This window comes from Dromiciops gliroides, chromosome 5 (genome assembly GCF_019393635.1).
Source record: "Dromiciops gliroides isolate mDroGli1 chromosome 5, mDroGli1.pri, whole genome shotgun sequence".
Taxonomy (NCBI): Eukaryota; Metazoa; Chordata; class Mammalia; order Microbiotheria; family Microbiotheriidae; genus Dromiciops; species Dromiciops gliroides.
Genome location: NC_057865.1, coordinates 18,153,994 through 18,180,979, shown reverse-complemented (window position 1 = coordinate 18,180,979; position 26,986 = coordinate 18,153,994). Strand labels below are relative to the sequence as shown.

General features: G+C 43.6%; 1 protein-coding gene across 1 annotated transcript in view; it reads left to right on the top strand.

Annotated features, from left to right (window-relative positions):
• Window positions 1-26,986, top strand: part of JAZF1 (JAZF zinc finger 1) — a 254,723-nt gene that overhangs the window by 185,662 nt on the left and 42,075 nt on the right. Inside the window, 1 exon segment of the mRNA XM_043964964.1 lies at window positions 24,310-24,506. Coding sequence (XP_043820899.1) covers window positions 24,310-24,506 — 197 coding nt within the window.

Sequence of the window (26,986 nt, the reverse complement as noted above, 5' to 3'; positions counted from 1 at the left end):
AGACACTTTAAAGGAGCCTCACAACGTTGTGACAAGGTGCTACTTAATACCATCCCCATTTTATAGATAAGGAAACTGAGGCTCAGAAGCTGAGTTCCTTGTTCAGATCATGAAGCTGGTTTTTTGGTTTGTTTGTTTTTAATAGTATTGTTCCCTAATTGCATGTCAAACAGTGTTTAACTTTCTTCTTTTGAAATTTTGAGTTCCAGCGTCTCTCCCTCCCTGAGGCAATGAGCAATTTGATATAAGAATAAATCCTCGTTGAAAGAGCTTTGATGTGAGACTCGCACCCGGTTTGTCCTGACTCCAGGACCAGCACTCCACCCCCTCTGCCACCTACATCTCAGGGCTCAGTTTCCCCACTAAGTGACAGCCCCAGAACCTAGGCTAGAGACCCCCATTTTCCCGTCCGAAGGACAACAAAGACTGAGAAGATGCCAAGAGGAAAATAGGCATCAGCTAGAGCAAGGGAAATTTTGGGTTAGAAATGAAGGGAGCAGGGGCAGCTAGGTGGCGCAGTGGATAGAACACCGGACCTGGAATCAGGAGGACCTGAGTTCAAATCCGGCCTCAGACACTTAACACTTACTAGCTCTGTGACCCTGGGCAAGTCACTTAACCCCAATTGCCTCACACACACACACAATTAAAATTTAAAAAAAGAAATGAAGGAAGCCTTGTGGCGTGTGAGCAATCCTCGACAGCGGGATGCCAGGGAATCGCTTTCCTGAGGAATTTGGGATGCTGCCGGCACGTACCCGGGACAGAGCTGGGGAGGGAGGGCTGAGCCCCCTCACAGAGTGACCAGCAGTGTACTTTTCACAGACTGCTTCTTTCATCATGAGTCTGATTGAAACCCACTTTTCCAGACACATAAAAGACTCCTGGGTCTGGTCACATCCTCTGGGGCCCCATAATTGTAAGCCTGCCCACTGCTAAGCCCCATCCGTCCACTTTGTCCCATACTTGCTTCTTCCACATTCTCCTTTGTTCTCTCTGTGTGCCCATTGCAAATGCCTGTCGAGCTGAATGGAGGCCGATTTCAACCGGACTATAAGCTCTGGGAGGGCAGGAAATGTCTGTGTCTTCTTGGGGTCTCCCCCCAGCACCTCGCCCAGTGCAGGAGAGATCTGAGGGAGGGAGGGAGTGCGTGAGGGAGTCAGAATGTGATCCTTTCACAGAATCTCCTAGTGGTCTCCAGAAGTCATACACCCCTGTCCAACACACACACACACACACACACACACACACACATATATATATACACAAACACACGCCTATATACCTCACACACATACACACGGCATATGCATACATACATATACATACACATAAACACACATATGCACCGTGTACACACATACACACACACAAACCATGCACACGCATACATATATACACACACACACAGAGGCATTTTTCCTCTGACTATAAGCAAGGAAAATCAGTGCAACCCAAGAGCCTGCTCTTCCCTTCTCTCTCTCAGGCATTGATTGAGATTGGAGTGTCTCTCCCTGAAGTGCCCCCATCACCAAAGCCCAGGGTCTCTGGGTGGCCTTCTCTCTGTGCAGGCCAGAGGGGCAGAGCCGGGCCCTCTCAGGCCCTGGTGACCAGCCTCTCAGGCACAGCACAGGGAGGAATCTCTCCCGATGAAGGGAGGGTCAGGATTTCGAATCCTCACAATCAGTAAAGGAGAGAGGCGGGGGATCCAGAAGTATTGATCCACTCTCTAGTGGTGTGAGTCCATTAATCACTGTCCTGGAAGGGACTATTAACATTAAACAAAAACCCACCATTTGTGCTGAGAGGTTGGGCCTGTCTATTGCCTGAGAGATCCATTTTGCTGATCATATTCAGAAGGGGTTTTGTTCTAATTCAGCCTAATAGATATCACACATTGGGAGGTCTAGTTGGCCTAGCAAATGGAGTCAGGAAGACGTAAGTTCAAATTCAGTCCCAGACACTTAACTAGCTGTGTGATCCTGTGCAGCCTCTGTTTGCCTCATTGGAAATAATAATAGCCTTCTGCTTCCCAGGGCTGTTGTAAGGATCACGTAATAGACGTAAAGCCTCGTATAAATGCTAGCGATCAATATTATCACATGTGCTATGTGTATCTTGGCATGCACATGTGTACATGCATACATGTAGACAGATACATAGATGCACACATAATCCCAGAGGCTCTTTACTCACAATCTTTGTGGGGGAATTCCAGGTTCAGACCTGGCATCTCTTCATCTTATGAAGAAACCCCCTGAACTATTGTCATTTGTCCATTTCAAGTCTCCCAGAGTTTCCCGAGTCCCATTGCTCACAAACCTGTGTGTTTGCCTATGCTCACAAACCAATGTGTGCTGGAGGCAATACTTGAAGCCAACAATTTGTCCAGCACATACACCCACCACACTACCTCTATCAGAAAGACTTGTGGCACATTCATCACCCTTGCTTTGAGGGTTGGCGCCTTCCTCCCCCCATAGTGCCTCCATGTGGGGTGAGGATTTGGGGGTCGAGGAGGGATGACCACCCTGGCATCTTGGTGTCATAGCAGAAATAGCTCTAGAATAAGTAGACATCTGAAAACTGGCGTGCACAACGTCTCGGGTTTGCTCCTGACTAGCTGTGTGACCTTGAGAATAAAATGTAACCTTTCTGGATCTCATTTTTCTCATTGCAAACGACTGAATTGTATTCTGAACTTTCATTTCAAATGGACAACACTGGTATTTTGCTATTGTGGTTAATGCAATTAATTTCCCAGATGAAAAGGGAAGAGAAAATATTTCCAAATTTTGCATTTTAAGTCCGTTTTTACTATTATTGTTTTGCTATTTTATTTATTTCTTATTTACTATTATTATCTTACATCTTTATTGACATGAAGGGAAAAATAAAAGTTGGAAATATCTGTTTCTCAGAAACTGAAATTTCAAATTCTTTTCAGTGACAAACTTAATCATTTTTCTACCCTTTTTCCTAAATGTTTCCTTCACTATTAGGATTTTTACAAATATCAGGATCAGATTTCAGAGCTGCCTGTAGCAGGCCATCCAAGACTTGCTTAAATAATTTGTCTTCTTCCCTTCCCCCCCCCCAGCAAAGACTGGCCTCACTTATAGCCTTGTTAAGGCCTCCCCTACTCTCCCTCCATTTACTGAGCTGGGGAAGAAAACGTCCTTTGAAGTCGGTGGGAGGCCCGAGTGCCCATCAGTTCTGCAGGATGTAGGGCCATAGAGGAAACTGACTCAGAGTTTTTCTCACCCCGTCCCACAAAAAACCATCTGAACAGTGTTTGTTCAAATTCCCTTCTAAAGAGAAACCCCTCAGAGCACAATAGTGTGGAATTTCTACTTCCAGGGAGGAATAGCCTTAGACTTTTTCTCATTTGCTCTGCGTGGTGTAAATAGTATAGTAAAAAAAAAAAAAAAGCAAGGCCTGATAACTTCCTGGTTCATTCCCCTCCAACACCCAGCAATGGAAAATGAGGCTTAAAAACAAAGCATCTTAAAAGCTTCATCGGTCAAGGACCAGGCCTCCAGATTTATTTCACCATGGCACTGGGACAATTTTGTACAGAGAGATGTGGGTGAACAGTCTTAAATGAAATTGGGAAAGCATCCTGCGTCTGTTGGCGAGTCTTGCCCCATCCCCTTTATTCAAAACAGAAAATTCCAAGGCTTGGAATTGCTTGTTTCTCACATATACCAGATAGAGAAAGAAAAGCACTTTCACAGAGGCAGATTCTGTGTCTGTCTCCCCCTAGCCAGGCTTGCATCCCTAGATTTTCTAGGACAATCCCAGTTTCAAGAAAAGAAGGCATGTTTTTAATGAGGCTTCACAAAAACAACGTGATTTGTCAGGCGGCCGTGAGCCCCGTTTGGAGGCTGGAAATAGGATTGTTGTACACTTCGTAGACAAATATTTGGAAAATGAACGAACGTTTGCGTACATATCATGACAGAAAGCACATCTGGAACCACACCCCAGGGTGCCAGTGTGTGAAATGTTCACGTCTGAGGAGAAATTCAAGTTTCATGATGGATTGGGTTCTTTTTTAACAATTAACATTTAAAATTTTTTGGTTTTCTCCTATCTCTCTTATTGCTCTTTCTCAGTCTCCTTCACACCTACATTCCCAACTGTCTGCTTAATATTTGCACATGGATGTTCTACTGGGACCTCAAATTCAACATGCCCAGAGTGCAATACATCTTTCCTCCCTGTCAGAGAGAGAGAGAGAGAGAGAGAGAGAGAGAGAGAGAGAGAGAGAGAGAGAGAGAGAGAGAAGAAGGGAGAGAGAGAGGGAGGAAGGAAGGAAGGAAGGAAGGAAGGAAGGAAGGAAGGAAGGAAGGAAGGAAGGAAGGAAGGAAGGAAGGAAGGAAGGAAGGAAGGAAGGAAGGAAGGGAGGGAGGGAGGGAGGGAGGGAGGGAGGGAGGGAGGGAGGGAGGAAGGAAGGAAGGAAGGAAGGAAGGAAGGAAGGAAGGAAGGAAGGAAGGAAGGAAGGAAGGAAGGAAGGAAGGAAGGAAGGAAGGAAGGAGAGAGGGAGAGAGGGAGAGACAGACAGACAGAGACAGAATCACTCTTCCTCCTGAATTTCTTATCTCTGTTAAGGACATCCACCATTCCCCCACCAGCCAGTCTGGAATTTGCCAGTACTCTGAGTCGTGCAGGCTCCATAGGTCCTGTAGAAAGGTGGGACCCACCAGAGGGGAAAGTTTCCCTTGATAACCCTAAGTTCTTTTCCCTTGTGAGGAAGCTGTTTCTGTGGTAACAGCATGTCTAGAGGATGGCATGGGCTCCTTGAAAAGAAATGGCTGGAATAGCAAAGGGAGTTATGTTGATGGTGTCTGGGTTCAGTGCAAGTCCCTTGTCACAAAACGTCAGGTTAAAGAAGAGCACGCCTTGTATTCAGCATCTTGTCAGTGCTTGTGTGAGACAAGAGCCTTTCCCAAGGAAAGATGGCCTCAGGTGAGGTCTTTATGAGCTATAGCAGGTGTTCTTCACCTGGGGTCCACCAAGGCCTGTTGTTTTTTCATTTTATGGCTTCCTTTGTTGTCCTATGTATCTTATTTTGTGCATTTAAAACCCCTCTTCTGCAGAAGGGTCCCAGGCTTCAGCAGACTGCTGCCCAAGGGGCCCGGGACACACGTCAAAGTGAGAACCCCAGCTTGGCAGGCTCCTCGCGGCTCTACCCCAGGGTTCCCCACATCTGTGCTTTTGCTCATATTAAGCTTTAAATCCTCAGCTTGGACTTAGATGGACCACAGAGGCCATCTAGGCCAGCCCTGTCCTTAGCCTCCTCAACAACAGATGACACCACCTCTAATTGAATTTCTTCAATGATGGAAAACTTACTACCTCCCAAGGAACCCATTGCAGTTTGGGTGGTTCTGTTATTGTTTTAGACCAAAATCTGCCTCCTTTTATGTGTTTAACATCCACCCATTAGGCCTGCTTTACTTGTCCTTCTAGGGACAAGCAGAGCAAATCTAATCCTTCCAAAGAGAAACTTTCTTTTCCTTTATTTTTTTTAGGCATCTGAGGGTAAGTGACCTCCCCAGGGTCACATAGCTAGTAAGTGTTTAAGGTCAAATTTGAACTCAGGTCCTCCCAACTTCAGGGCCAGTGCTCTATCTACTGTGCCACCAGCTGCCCCAAACTTTCAAATAGTCGGATACCATTCTCAGGTCTCTTATCAAGGCTTTCCATCATCAGTTCTACCTACTGAGACCTTCCCCAACCCTTCTTAATTCCAGTGCCTTCCCTCTCTTAATTATTTCCTAGTTTTTCCTGTATATCTGTTTGCATGTTGTCTCCCCATTTAAGCTCCTTGAAGGAAGGGTCTGCCTCTTTTTGTATTCCTAGCACATAGTAGATGCTTGGTAGACATTTTCTCATTTGCTCTGCCTGGTGTAAACAGTATAGTAAAAAAAAAAAAAAAAAGCAAGGCCAGATAACTTCCTGACATTAAGCACATAGTAGGTGCTTGATAAATATTGATTGATTGATTGATTGACTGGCATATGGTCTGACCCTTCACTGTCCTGGTCACCCCTCTCCTTGTCAGGGTCACTGAGCAATGCCAATAACTGGACACAAATTCCATAGGCAGAACTGGCAGCCCTCTCCCTCGGACACCAGGGAGCTTGGCATGAGGTGCTAGACCCGGCTCCAGCAATCCTTGGCCTTGCGTCCTCTCCCTGCCCTGCCTTTCCTCCTGTCTACCGTCGCCACCCAGAGTGCCTCCCTTACAGCACCAAATAAAAAGGAGCTTTTCTTCCCAGACTGGGGGGATGGCAAAGATGGGGGGCTCCCTCTGTAATCAGGCTGAGCTGCTGGGGTTTTATGGCATCCACTTTATGTTTTCCCTTGGGCATGTGCCTCATTTCCGGGGGCATAGTAAGGCAGGAGAGAAGCAGCATGAGCCCAGCCCAAGTGTCTGTGGGAATGTTGCCTGTCTGCTTCTCAGAGACACCGAGAGGGGACAGTCGGGGGGTTGTTCCTCAGTATTTGCTCAGAGCACATAATTGGGTACCAGCGATGGCCTAGATGTGTGCTGAGACAGCAGAGGAGTACTTTGTGCTGGGAGCCCCCGGCACCCAAACGTGCCGGCCGAGCCCACGGAGGAGCCCTCGGAGGAGCAGGATTTAGACAGGGTGCATTCACGTGCCTGTCTGGCCCCCAGTCGAGCTTCAAAGGGCTTTTAATTTAAGACTCGAGGCCAGCAGTCACCGAGGTTGGTGGCACAAAGCCACGGTAAAGTGAGCTGGAGGGGCCCACATGCCCCCCAGAAGTGAACCAAGTGCTTGTCAAGACTGGAGATCTCTTGGGGCACAAGCAGGCTTGGGCCTTGGGAATTACACCTCCAGGAAAACAGTGGCCCACCTGAAGGAAGGCATGATGGACTTTCCCAGAGAACCTCACCGGAATGTAACCTCCCTGAGGACAGGAGGGGATTCATTTTGTTATTGAGTCCCCAGGACCTCGGGCAGAACCTGGCACAGCTCCCTCTGCCAACCCAAGTGGCCGACACTGATAGGCTTTCAAGGCTTCAAGTCCTTTACATCTGTTATCTCATGGGATCCTTCATGACTCGGTGAGGGAGGTGCTGTTACTGTCACTATTTTACAGATGAGGAAATTGAGACTAAAAAAAGTTATGTGACAAGCATGGAGTGTGGTGAGTGTCTGAGGCACGATTGGAATCCAGGTCTTCTTGACTCCAAATCCCCATGCTTTATCCACTGCCCCACCCAGGTGCACTTAATAATGTTGAATTGAAATCACTGTTTAGTTCTATGTCACTTAACCATTTTCAGCCTCAGTTTCTTCATCTGTAAAATTTAATTCAGCAAACAATTAGTAAGCTCCTACTGTGTGCAAAGCATTGTGCTAAAGTCTGAGAAAACAGATAAAAGTCAAGGAACCATCGGGATATTATTATAGAAATGGCACCAGCTGTGCTTTGGGGTCACTGTGAGGCTCCAATGAGATAATATTTGCAAAATGCTGCAAACTTTAAAGTACTGTAGAAAAGTCCATTATCATGATTTGTTGGGAGGCAGTCTGATATGGGGAAAGAGAGTACTGGAGTCAAGAGGAACCTGTGTTCAAATTCTGCCTCTGATGCTCGGTGCTGGTAGAAGTAGTGATAGTCGTAGTAACTATAGTATTTCAAGGTGTACCCAGTGCTTATAAATATCTCATTTATTCTCCCAGCAACCTTTGCATTATTATCCCCATTTTACAAAGAAGAAAACTGAGGCAAAAAGAGGTTAAGTGACTTGCCCAGGGTCACACAGCTGAATATCTGAGGCCCGATTTAAGCACAAGTCTTCCTGACTCTTGGTTCAGTGCTCTGTCCACTATCTGTCTGGGCTGTAGCAGGTTAAGGCTCTTGACTGTTTTGTTCCTTAGTTTCCTGATCTGCAAAATGGGGGAAATGATTCATTTCATTTTTAAACTCACAGGTTAGTTGTACAGCTCAAGCAAGGTAGTAGTTGGTATAATGCACTACATCAGCATTAGTAGCCATTATTCTAGGGTGCAGCTGTTCCTGAAAATAGTAAAGCTGTATTTCTTTGCAAACGCTCAGCAATGTCCATGTGGGGAAGTCCGAGGATAAAAAGAAATATGTGGGGAAAGCACGGTCCAAGAATAAGAGAGGCCAAAAAAAAAAATTAGAGGCCAAAGACTTGTAGATTATACAGAAGTCTCACATCTATATCATAAATATGTCTTTCAAGAAAAGAATGGGTGGGCGCTGGACATGATGAGCACAAAATAGCATTTTAATGGATTAAATTGTACTTAATATACAGGAAAAGACTTGTTATTGATGTGGTATTTTTCCCTGAATCAGCTGTCTGTGAACAGTCAGACTACTGACTTGTCAGAGCAAAGATCAGAATTGTTTAAAAAAAAAAAAAAAAGCTTGAAGAAAGAATTCTAATGAGAAAAAGATTTGGCCTACACTCGAAACAACTCGGTACTGACGTATTTGAGCACAAAGTTGACAATGAAAAATGGGAAATGGACAACAGAAATGGCATTAACACCAATTATAATAATTTTATACAGAAGTTTACTTGATGTAACTCTATTGCTACAAGAAGACCAAAAGACCTCGAAAAGCAACTTAGTCAGCAAACATTTGACTTATTTGCTGATTGAAGAGAGATGGTAGCCAAAGGTAATCCTAGTTTACAATTTAAACATGCTTTGTAAAATCTTACAGAAATATAACAGTTGATTGTGAGCAGTATCAGCTCATGAAGCAGTAGACGGTAAATACAGTTTAAAGAAAGCTTGGCAAGAGATTTAACTGACCGAAATTATCCCAGGAGCATTTAAGGGTGAAAATGGAAGGAGGAGAACAAACAGAAGAAAAATGGGGAAAGATCTGCAAAGCGTTTTTTAATAAATTGTTTTTATCTCAAGGGCAATGGGACCACCACATTCAGATCTTAAGAGTTCTGAATGTGTTAAAAGGAGAAGTAGAATGACACTTCAGGCAGATAAAGCAGCCAGATGGGGTGTATCTAGAGATCAGTGCCGGAGGAAACACAATTGTGAGAGTATTAAAGGATTGATATGGAAGGCATTTAAAGGAGGGATAGATACTGTCCTGGAAAGAAATCCCAGATCTTATCAATACCCCCAAAAGACAACTAAGAAACAGCAATGATTACCAGCTTATATGTGTAGTCTCCTCGATGATGTGTTAATAGGAAACAAGCACGACTTGGCATGCATCATTCACCCATGGACCTCATCTCCACCATTTTGCAATGGGCTGAACAATGTAGATCATGCTTATCCATTTTTTACTATGAAAAAGTATTTGATTCAATAGAATAGAACTCTGCCCTATGGGCTCTTTTCCAACACCGTGTTTCCCATCCATCCATCCATCCATCCATCCATCCATCCATCCAATCATTCAAGATTACTTAAAAGATATAACAACATATAACACTCTTCAACAACTCCCCACCACCACCACCACCAACCATAAGCACCAAGTGAATCCTAAAGTAGGGAGGTGTGTGCTCACCAAATGCGTTCACTGCTGTGATGGGGAAGACCCAGGCCAGAGCCTAAACCGAAGAGGGATTCCCTGGGTCCTCCAAGTGCTTCTGCTTGTGGATGGCATTGGATTGCTTGAACGGAGTCTCCTGGAAGAGATCTGTGCGGAGAATCCTTTGGCCCCAGAGAAAAGACCAAGTGTTTGAAGGACGCCGTGACAACAGACCTCGGAGCTTTTCTGTGAGCGTACATCTGGAACAGACAGCACAGGTGGACACTGTGCGCCCAGAGCCAAACAGGAGGAGAGTGAGCTGGATTTCCTTTGGGAGTTTTACAAAGCTCTGTTAGTGACCTGAGCTTCCCATGGAAACAAAGGCCGTCTATCTAATACTGACGTTCCACCGCTGGTTCCATATGGCTTTAAATGCCTAACGGATTTGATATTTGCTGCTCTAGGTGTGAGAGAGGGATGGTAAGGGAGAGAGACAAGGTCAGACCTGCATTTTAGGAAAATCACCCATAGCAGGGTGGGAAAGAGAGTGGAATGATAGAGCCCAACAGAGACTACAATCCTGGAAATAAAGCCACAGTTGAAAGGCACCTGAACTCAAATTAACTTCAAATTAATTGACGAGGGGGCAGTTAGGTGGCACAGTGAATAAACCACCAGCCCTGGATTCAGGAGGACCTGAGTTCAAATCCAGACTCAGATACTTGACAGTTACTACCTGTGTGACCCTGGGCAAGTCGCTTAACCCTCATTGCCCCACAAAAATTTTTTTTTTAATTTAAAACTTAAAAAAAAATTAAGTGACGAATCCTGGTTCCAAAGAAATGAAGAAAGGTCCTTTTCCTAAACAGAGGGACGGCTGAGACAGAGGTTGGAAGGCTGTATACCTGTGATTGACCTTGTGCATCATTCTCAGAATTACTTTGATGATAGGAATTTAAAGATACATGTTATCTACTCCACCACTGCCACATTTTAAAGATGAGGAAACCAAACATTTTTAGGGTCTCTACATTTTGGGACACTGAATGAGGAATTTTCCATTTTGCCTTAAAAGTGGCAAGCTGAGAAATATCTGTGCAGCCCCAAAATAAAATTCTCATATTTGCTGTCTTGTTGTAAAGTTGAATTTTATATCATGTATGTAGCTCATTAAAGTATTCGTGAGGATTTTTTTTGCATGCATTGGCACTTAATTATTCTTTGGAAGACAAATGTATAGCGAATATTTTTGGTAAATACTATTTTTTCCAATTGCATTTAAGGATAGTTTTCAATATTCATTTTTTCCCAATTTTTCTCCCTCCCTCCTCTGCAGGAAGGCAAACAATCTTATGTGGGTTATGCATGTGCAATCATGCTAAACATATTTCCACATTAGTCATGTATAATGATTTGTAAGATAAATTGTCTACTACAATAAAGTGATGCTGTGTTAAGTTTTTCCCAAAGGTTAGATAAATATTTATTTCGTCTTTGAATTGGTCAGTCATTGAACAATATATCTCATCCAAAATACCTATGCTTCTTTACAATTTGAATTTTCATATTTGAAATATGTTTCCCTTTTAAAACCTAAATGAGAACTTTTTACATACATCTTTCCATTTGAAATGTAAAAATTATTACATTCTAATAGAGTTGTTATTTACTTTGATATCTGGGGGATCCGTGATTTCATTGAATATAGTGTATACAGTCATACCTCAGATATTGTGGGTTCAGCTCCAGACCACTGCAATGAAGCTAATATTTCTTTAACAAAACAAAACAAAAAGATTTGGAAATGAAGTCCAGCACAAAGTGACTTGCCCAATCCTTTGCTTTGAAAGAAATGATTAATATGCTATGATCAAAGTTTTCCATATTTAGAAGCATTCATTCAAGTCAGTTGCATCCGTGCTCACTTATATTCACCCATGAATTAAAATAGTTGAAACTTAACATTTTTCAGCTAGTAGGGATCTTGTCTAAGCCCTCATTTATGGATAATATTAATAAGAGCAAAGAATAATAGTTAGCATTTACAAAACTCTTTATAAATATAGATAATATATCATATATACACACGTGTGTGTGTCAGAGGCGGGGTTTAAACCTAGGTCTTCCAAGTTCAGAACGAGGGCTCTTTCCATTGTACCACACCACCTGCAAGGTCCTAAACATCTCTGACATTCTGTGGACATAAGTTCTGTTCTTCATTCCTTAGTCCACAAAATGAGGACTCAGTGACCTTCAAGGACCCTCCCAGCTCCAAACTGCAAAGCAGAGGCATCCAGCAGTAGAATGTTGCTTAATCACTCCTGCTCTCTTCCAACCAGCTCTCTGGGCTATGAATGGTTTCCATTTCGGGAGCCAGATTCCAGAAAAGACAGTATTGTTTGTAGACCATGATTCCAAAGAGGAGTCCCAACCATAGCCAACTAAAACTTTCTAGAATTTGTGTCAGTTATAATAACTATGGGGGGGAGTGGAATCATAAGTAAATTAAGGGAGCATAGGAAAATGTACCTATCAGATCTGTGGAAAAGGGAAGAGTTTATGACCAAACAAAAAATAGAGAGGATATTTTGATCACAGGAAATTAAAAGGCTTTTGCACAAACAAAACTAATGCAACCAAAATTAGAAGGAAAATAGGAAAATGGAGGGGGTGGATTTGCAGCAAGTTTCTCTGATGAAGGCTTCATTTCTCAAACATATTGGGAACTGAGCCAAATTTATAAAAATAAGAGCTATTCCCCAGTTGATAAGTGGTCAAAGGATATGAATGGGCAATTTTCAGAAGAAGAAATCAAAGTTATCAATAGTTACATAAAAAAATGCTCAAAATCACTACCAATTAGAGAAATGCAAATTAAAACAACTCTGAGGTACTGCTTCACACCTACACCTATCACAGAAAAGGAAAATGGGGCAGCTAAGTGGTGCAGTGGATAGAGCACCAGCCCTGGATTGAGGAGGACCTGAGTTCAAATTTGACCTCAGACACTTAACACTTACTAGCTGTGTGACCCTGGGCAAGTCACTTAACTGAATTGCCTCACCCAAAAAAAAAAAAAAAGGAAAGGAAAGGAAAATGACAGATGCTGGTGGAGATGTGGAAAAAAATGGGACAGTAATGTCTTGTTGGTAGAGTTGTAAAGCAGTCCAACCATTCTGGAGAATAATTTGGAACTATGCCCAAAGGGCTATAAAACTGCGTATACCCTTTGACCCAGCAATAGCACTTCTAGGTCTATATCCTAAAGAGAGCAAAGAAAAGGGAAAAGGACCCATATATACAAAAATATTTATAGCAGCTCTTTTTGTGGTGGCAAAAAATTGGAAATTGTGGGGATGCCCATCAATGGGGGAATGGCTGCACAAGTTGTGGAATATGAGGGGTAGCTAGGTGGTGCAGTGGATAGAGCACAGGCCCTGGAGTCAGGAGGACCTAAGTTCAAATCTGGCCTCAGACAGTTAACACTTACTAGCTGTGTGACCCTGGGTGAGTCACTTAACCCCAATTGCCTCACTAAAAAAAAAAAAAATTAAAAAATAAATAAATAAATAAAAACCAAATTGTGGAATATGAACATAATGGAATATTATTATGCTGTTAAGGAATGATGAACAGGGTGGTTTCAGAAAAACCTTGGAAGACTTACATGCAATGGTGCAGGGTAAAGTGAGCAGAGCCAGGAGAACATTGAACACAGTAACAGCAACATTGCACAATGATAAACTGTGCCATTCTGATCAAGATAATGATCCAAGACAATTCCAAAAGACCCATAATGAAAAATTCTATCCACTTATAGAGAGATCTGATGAACTCTGAATGCAGATTGAAGCAGACTTTTAAAAAGTTTCTTTATCTTTAATGCTTGATTTTGTTTGTGTGTTCTTTTGTAGTATGGCTAATATGGAAATGTGTTTTGCATGACCTCACATGTATAATCAGAATCAAATTGCTTGCCTTCTCAAGAAGGGGGGAGAAGGAGGGAGAGAATTTGGAACTCAAAATTTTTTAAATGATTGTTTAAAAAATGTACATGTAATTGGGAAATACTTGATGAAATAAAGTATTTTTAATGTTATAATACCTTTCTTTTCTCTTTTACACTGTCTTCCTTCCACTTACTGAAAAGAAATATGTTTCTAATCATGTTTTGCGGATCATTCAAACAGAAAATCCCCCTAATGAATTAACACTCCCGAAATGTACACTCCTCGCTGTTTTCAGGTTATATTTCACCAGCCGGCTGTTGAATCCGATCCATGCTCAGCTTAACCACGGGTGTAAGTTGCTGCTCAAACACAGGGAGGCAGCCCCTGCAGATGTGCCTTCTGGTCTGAATGCTCATCACTGGAGAAGCAGCCGGATCCTTTGACATGTGGGCCACACGTGACTCCATCCTGAAACATACCCAGTAATCCTCTTGACATTTCTCATGCCCTCTGTTCAAATGCAAGACGGCACATTTCAGCCTTCTTCCTAGCCCAGCTTCTTCCCATATCCTCTCAGGCTCCAGCCTAGCAATAGCCAAAGAAAAGATGCATGGAGCTTGCCCAGTTGGGTTCTCAATGGGTGTCTAACTCCGTCACTGTTACTTGAGAAATCTGGTTGTCTGGAGGGATCAATTCCCAGATGTGGAGCTCATGGGATTCTAGAGTGTCTGCCAGCCCCCTTCTCCCTTCCTCCAAAGCCTTCCTGGTTTCACTAATTTGGTTTTCATTGAAAAAAATGGAAAAAAAGAAAGAAAGAAATGGTACTGCCCAAATGGATGTGGACAACGTTTCGTTGTGTTTAATTACCCATGTTGCTTCTCAAAAGAAGGCTTGGACAGGACCCTCTACCGTGCCTGGGAACTTTATAACACATCCCAAGCACAGAGGGTCTTTAACTCTCATTAATTATCTTTTGGACCCTAATGATGCCAGGGGAACCAAATGCAGGAGACCCTTCTCTGGGCCCTGGACAAGGAACCACTCCTGTGCTGCCCCTTGACCTGTATGAAGGTGCAGAGAGATGGGTCATGCCTGTCATCCCTGCTGCTGGGGAAACTGAGGCTGCTGGATTGCTTTTGAGTTTGGGAATACTCAATTGCAATAGGGCTGAAACCAAGTGGGTGACTGAAGTAAGACTATCATGGTGAGCCCTTGGGAGCAGAGGGGCATCAGGCTACCTAAGGAGGACCCAACCAGCCCAAGTCAGAAATGGAGCAGCTCAAGGCTTCTGCATAGATCAGCAATGGATCAGACCCATGAGTGGCCACTGAATTTCCAGTGTAGGCAAGAGAGGGAAACTCAGCCTCCCCAAAAAAAACCTATTTTGTTCTCTTTCTGGTGTCTTGAAAAATCACCCAATGATTTCAAACTTGCCTCACCTCCAGAACAGATTTCAGCAATTTTCAGCAGCTGTTGCTGTTACATCCTCCACAACAGACCTTCAGGGACCATGCTTGGAAAGAGCCAAAATGCTCAGCTCCAGACCCCCTGAGACCAGGGTTCCCATTTGCACCCTGGCTCTTTCCCTCCTTGCCACCAAATGCACACAATGGCCCCTCCCCTCTCCCAAGTTCACCTGTGGAAAGGGCTTATCAGTGGACTGGTGGGCTGCCCTAGAGAGTTCTATTCATTAACCCAAGGCATCCCAGATCAAAACACCCTTCCCAGGGCAGCTAGATGGCGCAGTGGATAGAGCACCGGCCCTGGAGTCAGGAGTACCTGAGTTCAAATCCGGCCTCAGACACTTAACACTTACTAGCTGTGTGACCCTGGGCAAGTCACTTAACTCCAATTGCCTCACTAAAAAAACAAACAAAAACAAAAAACAAAAAAAAAAACACCCTTCCCATCCACTCTTCCCCAATATGAATTGTTTCCCTATGGAGAACAGTACTACCTTACCTGGTTTTTAATCCCCATCTTGGCACATAATAAGTGTTTAATAAATGATTTTTCATTCTTTTGTTTCTTTTTTGTGTAATTCCTGCTTTTCATACAGAATGGTTGGGGCTGAGTGGGAAGTATCTAAATGCAGTGGTTCTACTGTCTAAGATAATTGAAGTAGAAATGTTCTAGAAATGTTGCCAGATCTATTCCATTTTGGTCTACTTGTTGACCTAGTTCTCATCTCATCTATAATGATATGTTCTACTTGAGTGTCATGCCAACCTTCCAGCAAATTCATTTTCTTTCCTGACATTCTTCATTATTTTCCAGAATGAAACAGGTTGTGAATTTTCACTATTCTCCTCCATGTTTCACAGATGAGTTTATATTGTCATAACCCTTAGCCACCATGTTTCTCTGTTTAACAAGAAGACCAAGTGTTTGCCAACCAGGTTCATTTCTTGGTGTTTTTTTCCAGCCTCTTTATCCTGGCACTTCTTTTTACTCCAGTTTTACATCTAGAGGGAATGTTGATAAATGGTGCCAATGTCCTTTCCTTTAGCCATTTCCCATTTTTTGGCCTCAGCCGCTCATAGTTGCCTGCAGAACTACCATCTTGCCTTTGTCCTTTCTCCATATCTGGTGTGTGTTTTGACTTCTGCTCCAACCAGTCTATGACTGCACATACCACTGGTTTGGAAGCCTTCACATCAGTAGCCAGTTATGTCCTGTCCACTAAGAGTCGGTTTCATTGAGGAGGAAGGGCCTCGTGTTCGGTGCTTATCCTGTCTAGTTCCTTCCAGCTCTCTTCCTAAAGAAAGACTTCACGAGTTCACAACTTCATATACAATCCTCTTTTCTGCTTTTTGTGTATTGAAAGGTTAATGTTGGTCAGATTTGTAATAATTTTTTAAAAGATTAATGATACACATGCCTTCTGAGGAGTCTATAACCATTGACCTCTTCCATTTCTAAATCCCAAACTATGCTGAGAATATGTGTGGAATGAAGGAGCTGATAGTAGGTGTCAACCAGAAGTTCCAGACTATATATAATTCCATGAATTGGAGGGGAAGGGTTGGACTAGTAACCTTTTCTTACTCCTGTGGTACCCCAAATTAATATAACGGACTGGATAAACCTTGTAGTCTAAGGATTTCAAAGATTTTTAACCCAGGTGTGAAAATTTGCTTAAGGCCTATGACCTTTACCCAGACCAAATATTTCCTCAAATAACTATTTTAAATTTCAGGAGCTTGGGCATTTCCAAGGTGAAGCAAAGTTGAAATGAATCTTGGGAACAGCTTCCATTTCAAAATGAATATATTTTTTAGAGACAAGATTTCTGGGCTATTCATCAACATTGAAAAGGTTTTGCTTTTGAACTCAGGTCTTCTTGACTCCAGCCTAGGCAGTCTATCTACTGCACCATCTGGCTACCCTTTAATGGTAGAAAATCTTATATTTGGTCTTGGAGGAAATAGGAAGCCACTGGGGTTTATTGAGGTGGGGGAAGGGGTGACATTGACGTGGTCAGATGTGCTTTTGGAAAATCACTTTTGCCGCTGAGTATAGAATGGTTTGGAGTAGGAAGACTCTTGGGGCAGAGAGACTAAATAGAAGACATTGTAATCATGGGGGGTCAGTGACGAGGGCTTGAACTAGGTTGGTGGCTACCAGTTGAGAGGAGATAATGATGGAAGAGATATGAAGGTAGAAATGACAAGATTTGGTAATGGACTGGATATGTGAGGTGGGAATAGTTAGTTGAAGATGATACCAACGTTGCAAGCCTCGATTACTGAGATGATGATGATAGTGCCCTCAACAGTAATAGTTAAAGTTCAGAAGAAGATATAGTTTTATTTTGTTTTGTGTTCATGTGTTGGGGGAGGATAAAAAATTCCGTTTTGGACTTGTCAGATAAATGATGTATTGCTTGAAAGAGAAATTTATATTTTTACATAGTTTTAGATAGAATAAAAAGGGGAAAAAATCCAACCTAATACTTTTTGTTGCCCTTAAAAAACATATTTCAAGATGGCTAATGTTAGTCAGATCACAGGATTATAAACATTAGTGTTGTTTTAGAAGTAAATTGCTTATTTGATATCAAAAACATTTTTTCACATGTAGATGTTTTCAAGTTCCACCTATAAAAGGACATTATAGTACAGTGGAAAGAGTGATACATTTTGAGCCAAGAGGCTTGGCTTTTGAACACCAGCTCTACTAGCTAGGACTTGTATGACCTCGGACAAATCACTTAAGCTCTCTGGGCCTCCAATTCCTCACCATGAAAATGAAGGATTTGGGCTGGATACCTTCTAAGGTCTCTTAGAAATCTTAATCATAGGAAGCAATGATCGCCCCTACTCTGTGAATTTGCCGTTTGTAGAATAACCCATTATTTTTACTCCATTTCCCTCAAGTTGATGTAATGGATTATAGTTACTTTTTAAAAACATTGATGAGATGAAACATTGTCTTTTACTATAGAAACAAAAATGAATTCTTTTCCTAATTGCAATATACTTTTTTCTTGAATGTGAGAAATACAGAACAAAATGATCTGGTTTTTAAATTTGCCATGTAGTGATGCTTAATAAAAAACAGTGTCACATGAGAGACATTAATTGTGGTCATCTGTGATGCTGAACAAATAGCAAACTTTATGATCGTGTTATTGTGTTCAATATTTTACTCAAAAGCCTGATTTTCACATAAGTAAAAGAAAACTTGACCTTAAAAAAAAAAAAAGCTTCTGCTTAGTGTTGAGAACTTCCCATCCTATCTCCTCAGGGAGCGCTTGTTTCCTGGAGGGGAAGAGCCTCCTTCAGCCGTTCCCTGCCTCCCCCTTTGACCTAGGAAGGCACCAACTTGTACATGTCCCTTAAGGAACAGCATTAGCCAAATATCTGAGTGGCCACAAGGGGGCAGCTCCACCACTGTGGTAACACACCCAACTGCCTTGGCCAGGCAGCCTTCCCAAGTGGGCAGCTAAGTTAGACTGGGATGTGGAAGACGTGGAAGCCCTGCTCCTGCCATTGCTAGGTATGTGGGCGGGGGCAGATCGCTTCATCTTCTGGGCTTCGGTGTCTAATCTATAAAATGAAGAGGTCAAGCTAGATGGTCCCCAAGGTCTCTTTAGGTTCTGATCCTGGGATGAATTAATTAATGGATGGGAAAGTGTGCTCGGCTTTGGCCTCCTCCAATCGGATACTAATCGTGTGATCTTGGGTGAGTCACTGAACTTCTGCCTCAGTTTCCTCGATTGTAAAATGGGATGATATTAGCACCAGGGTGGCGGATACTAATCGTGTGATCTTGGGTGAGTCACTGAACTTCTGCCTCAGTTTCCTCAATTGTAAAATGGGATGATATTAGCACCAGGGTGGTTGTGGGGATCAAGTGAGAGAATAAATGTAAAGCACTTTGCAAACCTTCAAGTGCTGTGCAGATTTTCAGATCGGGGTGTGAGGGGGCCTTTTTGCCAAAGGCCCTGAGGTAAGAGATGGAGAGGCAGGCTCTGAGAGCAGGAGCGGCTTGGTTGGCCTGGAAGGAGCATGTAGGAAATGAAGGCAGCAGAGCAGGAAGTGGAAAATGGACTTGCCTGGCTCCTCTGCTGGAGTCCCGACTGCCCCTTTTCAGACATGGCCAGGCCACATCCCATGGCTGATCCTCGGTTTCCTCATCTGTAAAATTATGATGTTAAGCTGTAGACAGCTTCCTAAGCCCCTCCCTGCTCTGAAGTGCTGCGATTGGGTGGACAGGTCCAAAACTCGTTATTATTAATATCTCCCAATGACATCACAGTTCCTGGCTGGGATCCACTTAACAAGGCCTGTCTGCCAAGAAGTCTTTATAACTCCGCAGAGGCTTAATAACGAGCTGGCTTTTTAGATGGGGAGCTGTTTTGTTTTCTGGAGACATGCAGGTTTGGGGGGGGGGTCTTTGGTTCATGGCTGGCACCAGGCCCTTTTAGTCAAGGTTCTCCCCAAAGCCAACATCTCAGCCTCCCCCAAATCTCATTGCCAGTGATATTCGCCCCCAGATCAGCTTCAGCAGCCTCGTTGACAGCCAACTAAGTGTAGGGCAGGGAATAGAGCACCAGACTTTGTGTTGGGAATCCACCAATCCACAAGTATTTATTAAGCACCTACTATGTGCTGAGCACCGAGCCGCTTAGCTTTGTAATTCTCTGTATGCTCATCTATGGGCACTTTTTGTGTCTCTTAAGAGTTGTCAGCTTCCCAAGCGCAGGAGCCATTTCTTGGGTCTCTCTTGGTTTCCCCAGCATCTAGTCTAGTGCCTGGTACATCATAGATGCCTAATAAATGCTTGTTGATCAACACATTTGGTCAGAATGAAGGCAAGACACTGGCAGTCATCCCTGATCCATCAGAGCCCTTTATCTCGGAGAATATCAGCGCCTGAACCTTCCTCCCTTTCCCTTAGATGGGAGGGAGGAGACCTGGGTAGGATTCAGGAACAGTGTGCTCCCTCAGATCTATTTTGCCTCCAAAAAGGCCGATCCTCTTTTTATCTCACAGAATCTACCATTTATGACTAGTTTGAGAGAGAGAGAGCTGGTTTCCATCTTAGTTACAACCAGACCCACATCCAAAAAGCAAAACGAATACCCAGACTCCTAAGGAGGAATTATTGCTCCTGTGTAGGCAGATGGAGACAGGGATGGGGGCGGCAGCACAGACGTCATGTGATCGCGGGTGTCCTTGCCCCAACAGAGGGGATGTTCTGATGCCTTTGATCTGATGCATCGTTGATGAGCTTCTTGACTTGCCTTCGTTCTGATCAGACGTGTCAGTCAAAAAGAATCCACCCTGTGACTCGTGGGAATTGGGGGGCGGGGGAGACAAAGGTAAACCCTAGAAGAGGGATGATAATGACAGCGTCTTGGGGGTGTCTGTGTCCTATAGAAGAGTGGACCGGGTGCAGAACCAAGGGGAAGCCCAGGGAGTTAATCATACATCACACGGCAGGCGCTTTAAAATACGTGGTCGCGTTTGGCCCTCACGAGAACCCTGGGAGGGAGGTGCTCCTTGCTCTGTTTTAGGGTCCCACGGTGCAGGTTTGACCTCTATAGAGAGGTGAGGCTTAAAAGATGCCGGGGATGTAGGATCGGAGGTTAGAAAGCAGTTTTCCAGGAGTGGCAAAGAGCCAGTGCAAAGGCATGGAGAGGGGACCGGTGCAGCCAGACCCTGGTGGGTGTGGGGGGAACTCGTGGGCTAGACTAGACAGGGAAAGTAGAGAGGGTCCCAGCTGGGAAGAATGATACCTGCCGGGAGCACTTTCTATTTGGTCCTAAAGGTAACCGAGTCATTAGGATTAAGAGGAGGAGGGGGCTGGGGGCAGCTAGGTGGCACAGTGGTTAAAAGCACTGGCCCTGGATTCAGGAGTACCTGAGTTCAAATCCAGTCTCAGACACTTGACACTCACTAGCTGTGTGACTCTGGGCAAGTCACTTAACCCCCATTGCCCCACCCAAAAAAAAAAAAAAGGAAAAAAAAAAAAGAGGAAGAGGGCGGATCCAGGGGGACCCAGGAGGGCACAGGCTCTGCTTGAGGAAAATCAGGAAGACAAATCAGTGAATCTGTGTTCTCCCAGGAGAGAGAACATGTACATGCCAGGTATAAACATATACACAAGGGGGCAGCTAGATGGCGCAGTGGATAGAGCACCAGCCCTGGAGTCAGGAGAACCTGAGTTCAAATCCGGCCTCAGACACTTTACACTTACTAGCTGTGTGACCCTGGGCAAGTCACTTAACCCCAATTGCCTCACTTAAAAAAAAAAAGATATACAGAAGACATACAAAATGAAGACACAAGGTAGTTAGGGAGAGTGGCTAATGGAGAAGCATAAGAGGAAGATTCTGGTAGAGAGAGCTTCTCTCAGGGGCACTCAGGGGACTCTCTAAGGGTAACTTGGTTTGGGGAAAAAACATTCTCTCTCTCCTTTCTCTCTCTCTCTCTCTCTCTCTCTCTCTCTCTCTCTCTCTCTCTCTCTCTCTTTCTCCTCCTTCTTCCCCTCCTTCTTTCTCCTTCTTCCTCTCTTTTTCTCTCCCATCTCTTTCTCTCCCTCCCTCTCCCTTTCTACTTCCCCCTCTCCTTTTCCCCCTTTATTCTTTCTCTCACTTTGCTCCCCTTCTTTTCTTACTCCTCTCTCTTTCCCCCCTCACTCATTCTCATTCTCTTCTTGCTCTTGCTCCCCCCATCTCTCATTCTTTTTCTCTCTCCCCCCTTTTCTGTCTCGGGGCCCCCTCCATCCTCCCCAGCCTGATACTTTATTGCCTGTGGTTTAAACATATCAAAGGCACTTTATGCCTCTAGATTATGTTGCAAAAGGCATCTCCGGAGTGGGAGTGTGTCGCAGGAGCTCCCGGTGTTAAAAGGAGAATGTTTCGACACCGTTACAATGTGATTTTCATTTCATGGGTGTTTGATGTGATTCTGCATCAGGAAAGACCGGCTCCCTTTGTTTGCAGCCCAGTGACGGGTTGGCTGTTTAGTGAGCTTTGTTGGGTGTGTAGGGATGAAGGCGGGACAGGGAATCCTTGGAAAAGCTGCGAGAGAGGCCCCAGCTCTGTAATGAAAGCTACAGGAATAGGGGAATGCCAACAAGAGGCCCTTCTCTCTGACGCCCCGTAACAATATCGAGGTTAATCTACTACCAGCCTCCCAAGTAACTTTCTATGTGTGTTTTGGACCACGTTATATATAGAGTATTACGTAATGTCTATTGGTGTAACGGTGAAAATGACAGAAGATTCTCCTTATAAACAGATGACATCAGAGAAGTTTCAAGGTGGGGTCCCCCTAGGTCAGAGATTCTTCACCTTTTGGAACCCTGAAACATACAGCCCCTTCACAGAATAATGTTTTCCAATGCAGAAAACAATACATAGAATCAAAAGAAATTAAATATATTCAAATGCAGGTATCAAACTTTTGGGGGGGGTTGGTTTTTTGTGGGGTTTTTTTTTGCAGGGCAATGAGGGTTAAGTGACTTGCCCAGGGTCACACAGCTAGTAAGTGTCAAGTGTCTGAGGCCGGATTTGAACTCAGGTCCTCCTTAATCCAGGGCCAGTGCTTTATTCACTGCGCCACCTAGCTGCCCCCCAAACTGTTTTTAAAAGTCATGTTCAGAGCCCAGGTTAACAACCTCTGCCCTAGGAAGACACTTTAGAAAAGACTTCATTTCCCCCTTGTTATTATTATTAATCAATCAGTGAATCTACAACCTCTTATTTAAGCACCAACTATATGCCAGGTGCTGTGCTGAATAACCCTGAGGAGCAAAAGAAATGAGGGGCTGGATTGGTCCCTGCTCTTAGGCAGCTTATGTTCTAATGGGAGAGACAGCATACACATATAGAAATAGAGAGAACAGCCAAATAAAATGGATACCAGGTCACTTTGGTAGAGGGTGTCCGGCCACAGGAGGACCGAGAGAGGCTGCCTGCAGATGATGCTTCTGCTGAGTCTTGAAGGAGACTCCCTGGACGCTTTATGGTCAGGAAGGAAGATGATGGAATGATAAGAATCAGAGCTGACCTTAGAGGTCATCTAGTCCAACCTCTTCAGTTCCCAGAGGAAGACACTATGACCCCCCAGGGATAGTTACTTTCCCAAGATTGCACACAAGTAATAAGGCTCAAACCTGTGTCTTTTGACTATGAATCAGGAGCTATATTACACTGCCTTAATAAGTTGTTGTTGTTGACTCATTTCAGTCATGTCTGACTCTCCATGATCCCATTTGGAGTTTTCTTGGCAGAGATCCTGCAGTAGTCTGCCATTCCCTTCTCCAGCTCATTTTACTGAGTAAACTGAGGCAAACAGGGCAAAGTGACTTGCCTGGAATCACACAGCTAGGAGGTGTCTGAGACTGGATTTGAAGTCATGAGGCTGAGTCCTCCTGAATCTAGGACTGGTGTTCTATCCACTGCTCCACCCAGCTGCCTTCTTAATTGCTAAGTGAATATCTAAGCAGAGAGAGTCTAGTGCTCTCTGATTTCACATCTCTCCATCACTGTATAACAGAGCGGATGGGGGGGGGGGTAATTAAGGCTATTCACCGTAACAGGTATATAGGGCTTGCACCATTTTATATGTAGCACCTCACATATTTCACACAAGGTGTGTGGACACTGATTCTCTGGGCTGGGTCACTCTCTCTAACTTGCCCTCTTAGTGGCAGGTCTGCAATGACCCTGACTCTCTTAGGGGCACTTAGGGGACTCTCTAAGGGTAACTCTACTTATCACTTTAGTCCTTGGGCCCCTACTACATGTGCTTCTATTTACACAAACACAGCTGCTCGTAATGATGACATGTTTAGATCTTAACTATATCTTTTTCCTTGGTAATAAGACAAAAATAAGTAAGTAGAATATCAGTTACTCCTAGAAGACCAATCTAGGAATAATAAATATATTTTCATAAGCCTGGGTCACACTGTCCCACTATATATTGAGTATCTGGGGGGAAGAGTGGGAAAACTTGCATGAACCTAATTCGCAATTCTAGAATGGTAAACGTCAGTGTTATCTTTCTTTCTCAGGAACCATCCATAAAAATTCCTTGAGGAACATAGCTTTTGTGTTGAAAATTGCTCCCACTCCTAAGTTAAGCTGATTCTTGCTGTATTTGAGTAACATCCCTCTATTTTTCAGTAAAGAATTGCTGATGTTTTTTGAGTCAAGGAGTCCCACCTGACGTATGTGTACTTTTCAGCCGACATTTGTCAAACTCAGTTTGGGAGGTTATCAATGCATTTGCTTTAGGAAAAGCACATCTGTTGATTCCCCAAAACTTAATGACTCAATTCCTGTCTTGTTTCCCCCCACCTTCTGTTGCTGTTTCAGATTTATGACTGATGCAGCTCGCCGTGAGCAAGAGTCTTTGAAGAAGAAAATTCAGCCCAAACTTTCATTGACCTTGTCCAGCTCAGTGTCTCGAGGGAATGTGTCCACTCCACCTCGCCACAGCAGTGGAAGCCTTACTCCACCCGTTACCCCTCCCATCACCCCCTCCTCCTCCTTTCGCAGTAGCACACCAACAGGTAAGTCCTCGTGGTGTCTGCCAGGACCCTGCCAGGTAGAGAGAAAGGACACGCCACTGTCTGGGTACAAGTTTTACGTGGCTTTGCTTTTTCCCTAAGAAAACGGTTCTCTGCCTATCAGTTTGTTTGGCATCCTTTTCATTCCATTAAATTCAGCAAACATTTATTAATTGCATCCTGCTTAAAGGTCCTCTTCTTAGTGCTTAGAATACAAATATAAACCATTCCTGCCCTCAACAACCTTCTAGTCAACTGGGGAAATACAACAGTAACACAGGACATTGACAAAAATATGATGTAATGCTAAATCAGGTATTTTAGGGTTTCAATATATAGCCAAATCTTGTGTGAGGAGAAGTCATTCTCCTTTCCTCTTTTAATTCAGGTTAGGAAAAAAGTGTTGAACTTTTGCTCAGTTTCCCGAAAAAATCTGAAGGATGGATGACATTTTTCTCTTTTTGGGTTGACTATCCCTAGCTGCCCCCATAATAATAGTTAGCATTATATATGGCGCTTTACAATTATTATCTCACTTGATCCTCATATCAACCCCAAGAGGTAAATGCTACTACTATCTCCATTTTTCAGACGAAGAAACTGAGGTAGAAAGCATTTAAATGACTTGCCTAGGGTCACATAGCTGGATTGGAACTCAGGTCATCTTGATTCCAGGCCCAGTGCTCTGTCCACTGCCACTGAGCATGATTTGAGAAGTCATAATCTTGTTAAGATTTTAAGGGAAATGTCTTAAAAGTCAGTCATAAGGAACAGTGCCTATGTCTAGATACAATTGACTAATAGACTGTTTGCCTGAGTTTTTTCCATTGAGATTATTTAACTGACAGACTGACCTGGTGTCCAATAGAAACAAGCTGTGTTGGCTTGGTCAGCCATCCTAAGATATCAAGTCCTCTGCAATCAATCAGTCAACCTGCAAGCATTTATTAAGCATCTACTATGTGCCAGGTATTGTGTTAGGTGCTATGGATATAAATACCAAGAATGGATAATCTCTACTTCTGGAACAGTTTATGTTCTAATGGATAAGATACATTTACATACTGAATTAGAAGAAATATAAAGTGGTTCTATACAAGTTAATTAGGGAGGGAGGCTACATATCAACAGCTGGGGGCAACAGGAAAGGCTTCAAGTAGAAGTTTGTATTTCCTGGAGGAGGAGAGGGATCCAGGGAGGCAGAGGTGAAGAGGCTCTGCATTCCAGGCATGAGGCTCAGCTAGTGCAAAGACATGGAAATGGGAAACTGAGTCCTGTGTGAAGCACAGAGACATCAGTTTAGCCGCATCACCAAATGTGAGAAGGAAAAAAATTCTTTTCATTATTCATTTATTTCTGCTACTTGCTGAGTTCTGCCTGTTAAAGTGAGATGTTTTGGTGGGACGGACTCTTTCTGTGCTTCCTAAAGTTAACAATCCCCCCATATTGTATCACAAGAGGATTAACGGTCATATGAGTGGACTGAGCATCAGTTTTTCTCATCTCCTTGCCCAGTCCCAGCTCTGGCCTGGAGGCATTGGCTAGAACCCTCTCTTTCCTTGGGGCTGAATAACAAATCTTTAGCATTATAAAGTTTCAACATTTTTAGGAACCAACAAATGTTCAACAGTTTCCTTTGTGGTTTTAGCCAAAGGTGGAGATGAGATTGTAAAACACATCTTGCAGGGATCTGAAGTTAGAGGAGCTGGGTTTGCAGATCAGCTCTGCCACCGGCTGCCATCTATGTGGCTTTAAACAAACATTTCCCTTCCTAGGCCTCAGTTTCCTCCTCTGTAAAAGGAGGAGCTTGGATTCAGAGGTCTGCGAAGGCCTTCTAGCTGTAGATCAGGGATGCTATGACTACTTGGGATTAGAATTTATCATGATAGCTCTCCCTCCCTCCTGGCTCAGCACCCCAGAACTAACTCAAATTCTAGAAAAGGGAGAAGTGTAAGCAGAGTATGTAAAGATGGAAAAGTCAGGTAGACCAAAAAAGATGAAGGTGAAGGAGGAGAAAGAGAAGAAGGAGAAGGAGGAGGAGGAGGAGGAGGAGAAGGAGGAGGAGGAGGAGGAGGAGGAGGAGGAGAAGGAGGAGAAGAAGGAGAAGAAGAAGAGGAAGAAGAAGGAGAAGAAGAAGAGGAAGAAGAAGGAGGAGGAGAAGGAGAAGGAAAAGAAGGAGAAGGAGAAGAAGAAGAAGAAGAAGAAGAAGAAGAAGAAGAAGAAGAAGAAGAAGAAGAAGAAGGAGAAGAAGGAGGAGGAGAAGGAGAAGGAAAAGAAGGAGAAGAAGAAGAAGAAGAAGAAGAAGAAGAAGAAGAAGAAGAAGAAGGAGAAGAAGAAGAAGAAGAAGAAGAAGAAGAAGAAGAAGAAGAAGAAGAAGGAGAAGAAGAAGAAGAGGAAGGAGAAGAAGAAGATGATGATGGAGAAGGAGAAGAGGAAGAAGGAGAAGAAGAAGAAGAAGAAAGAGGAGGGGGAGGAGGAGAAGA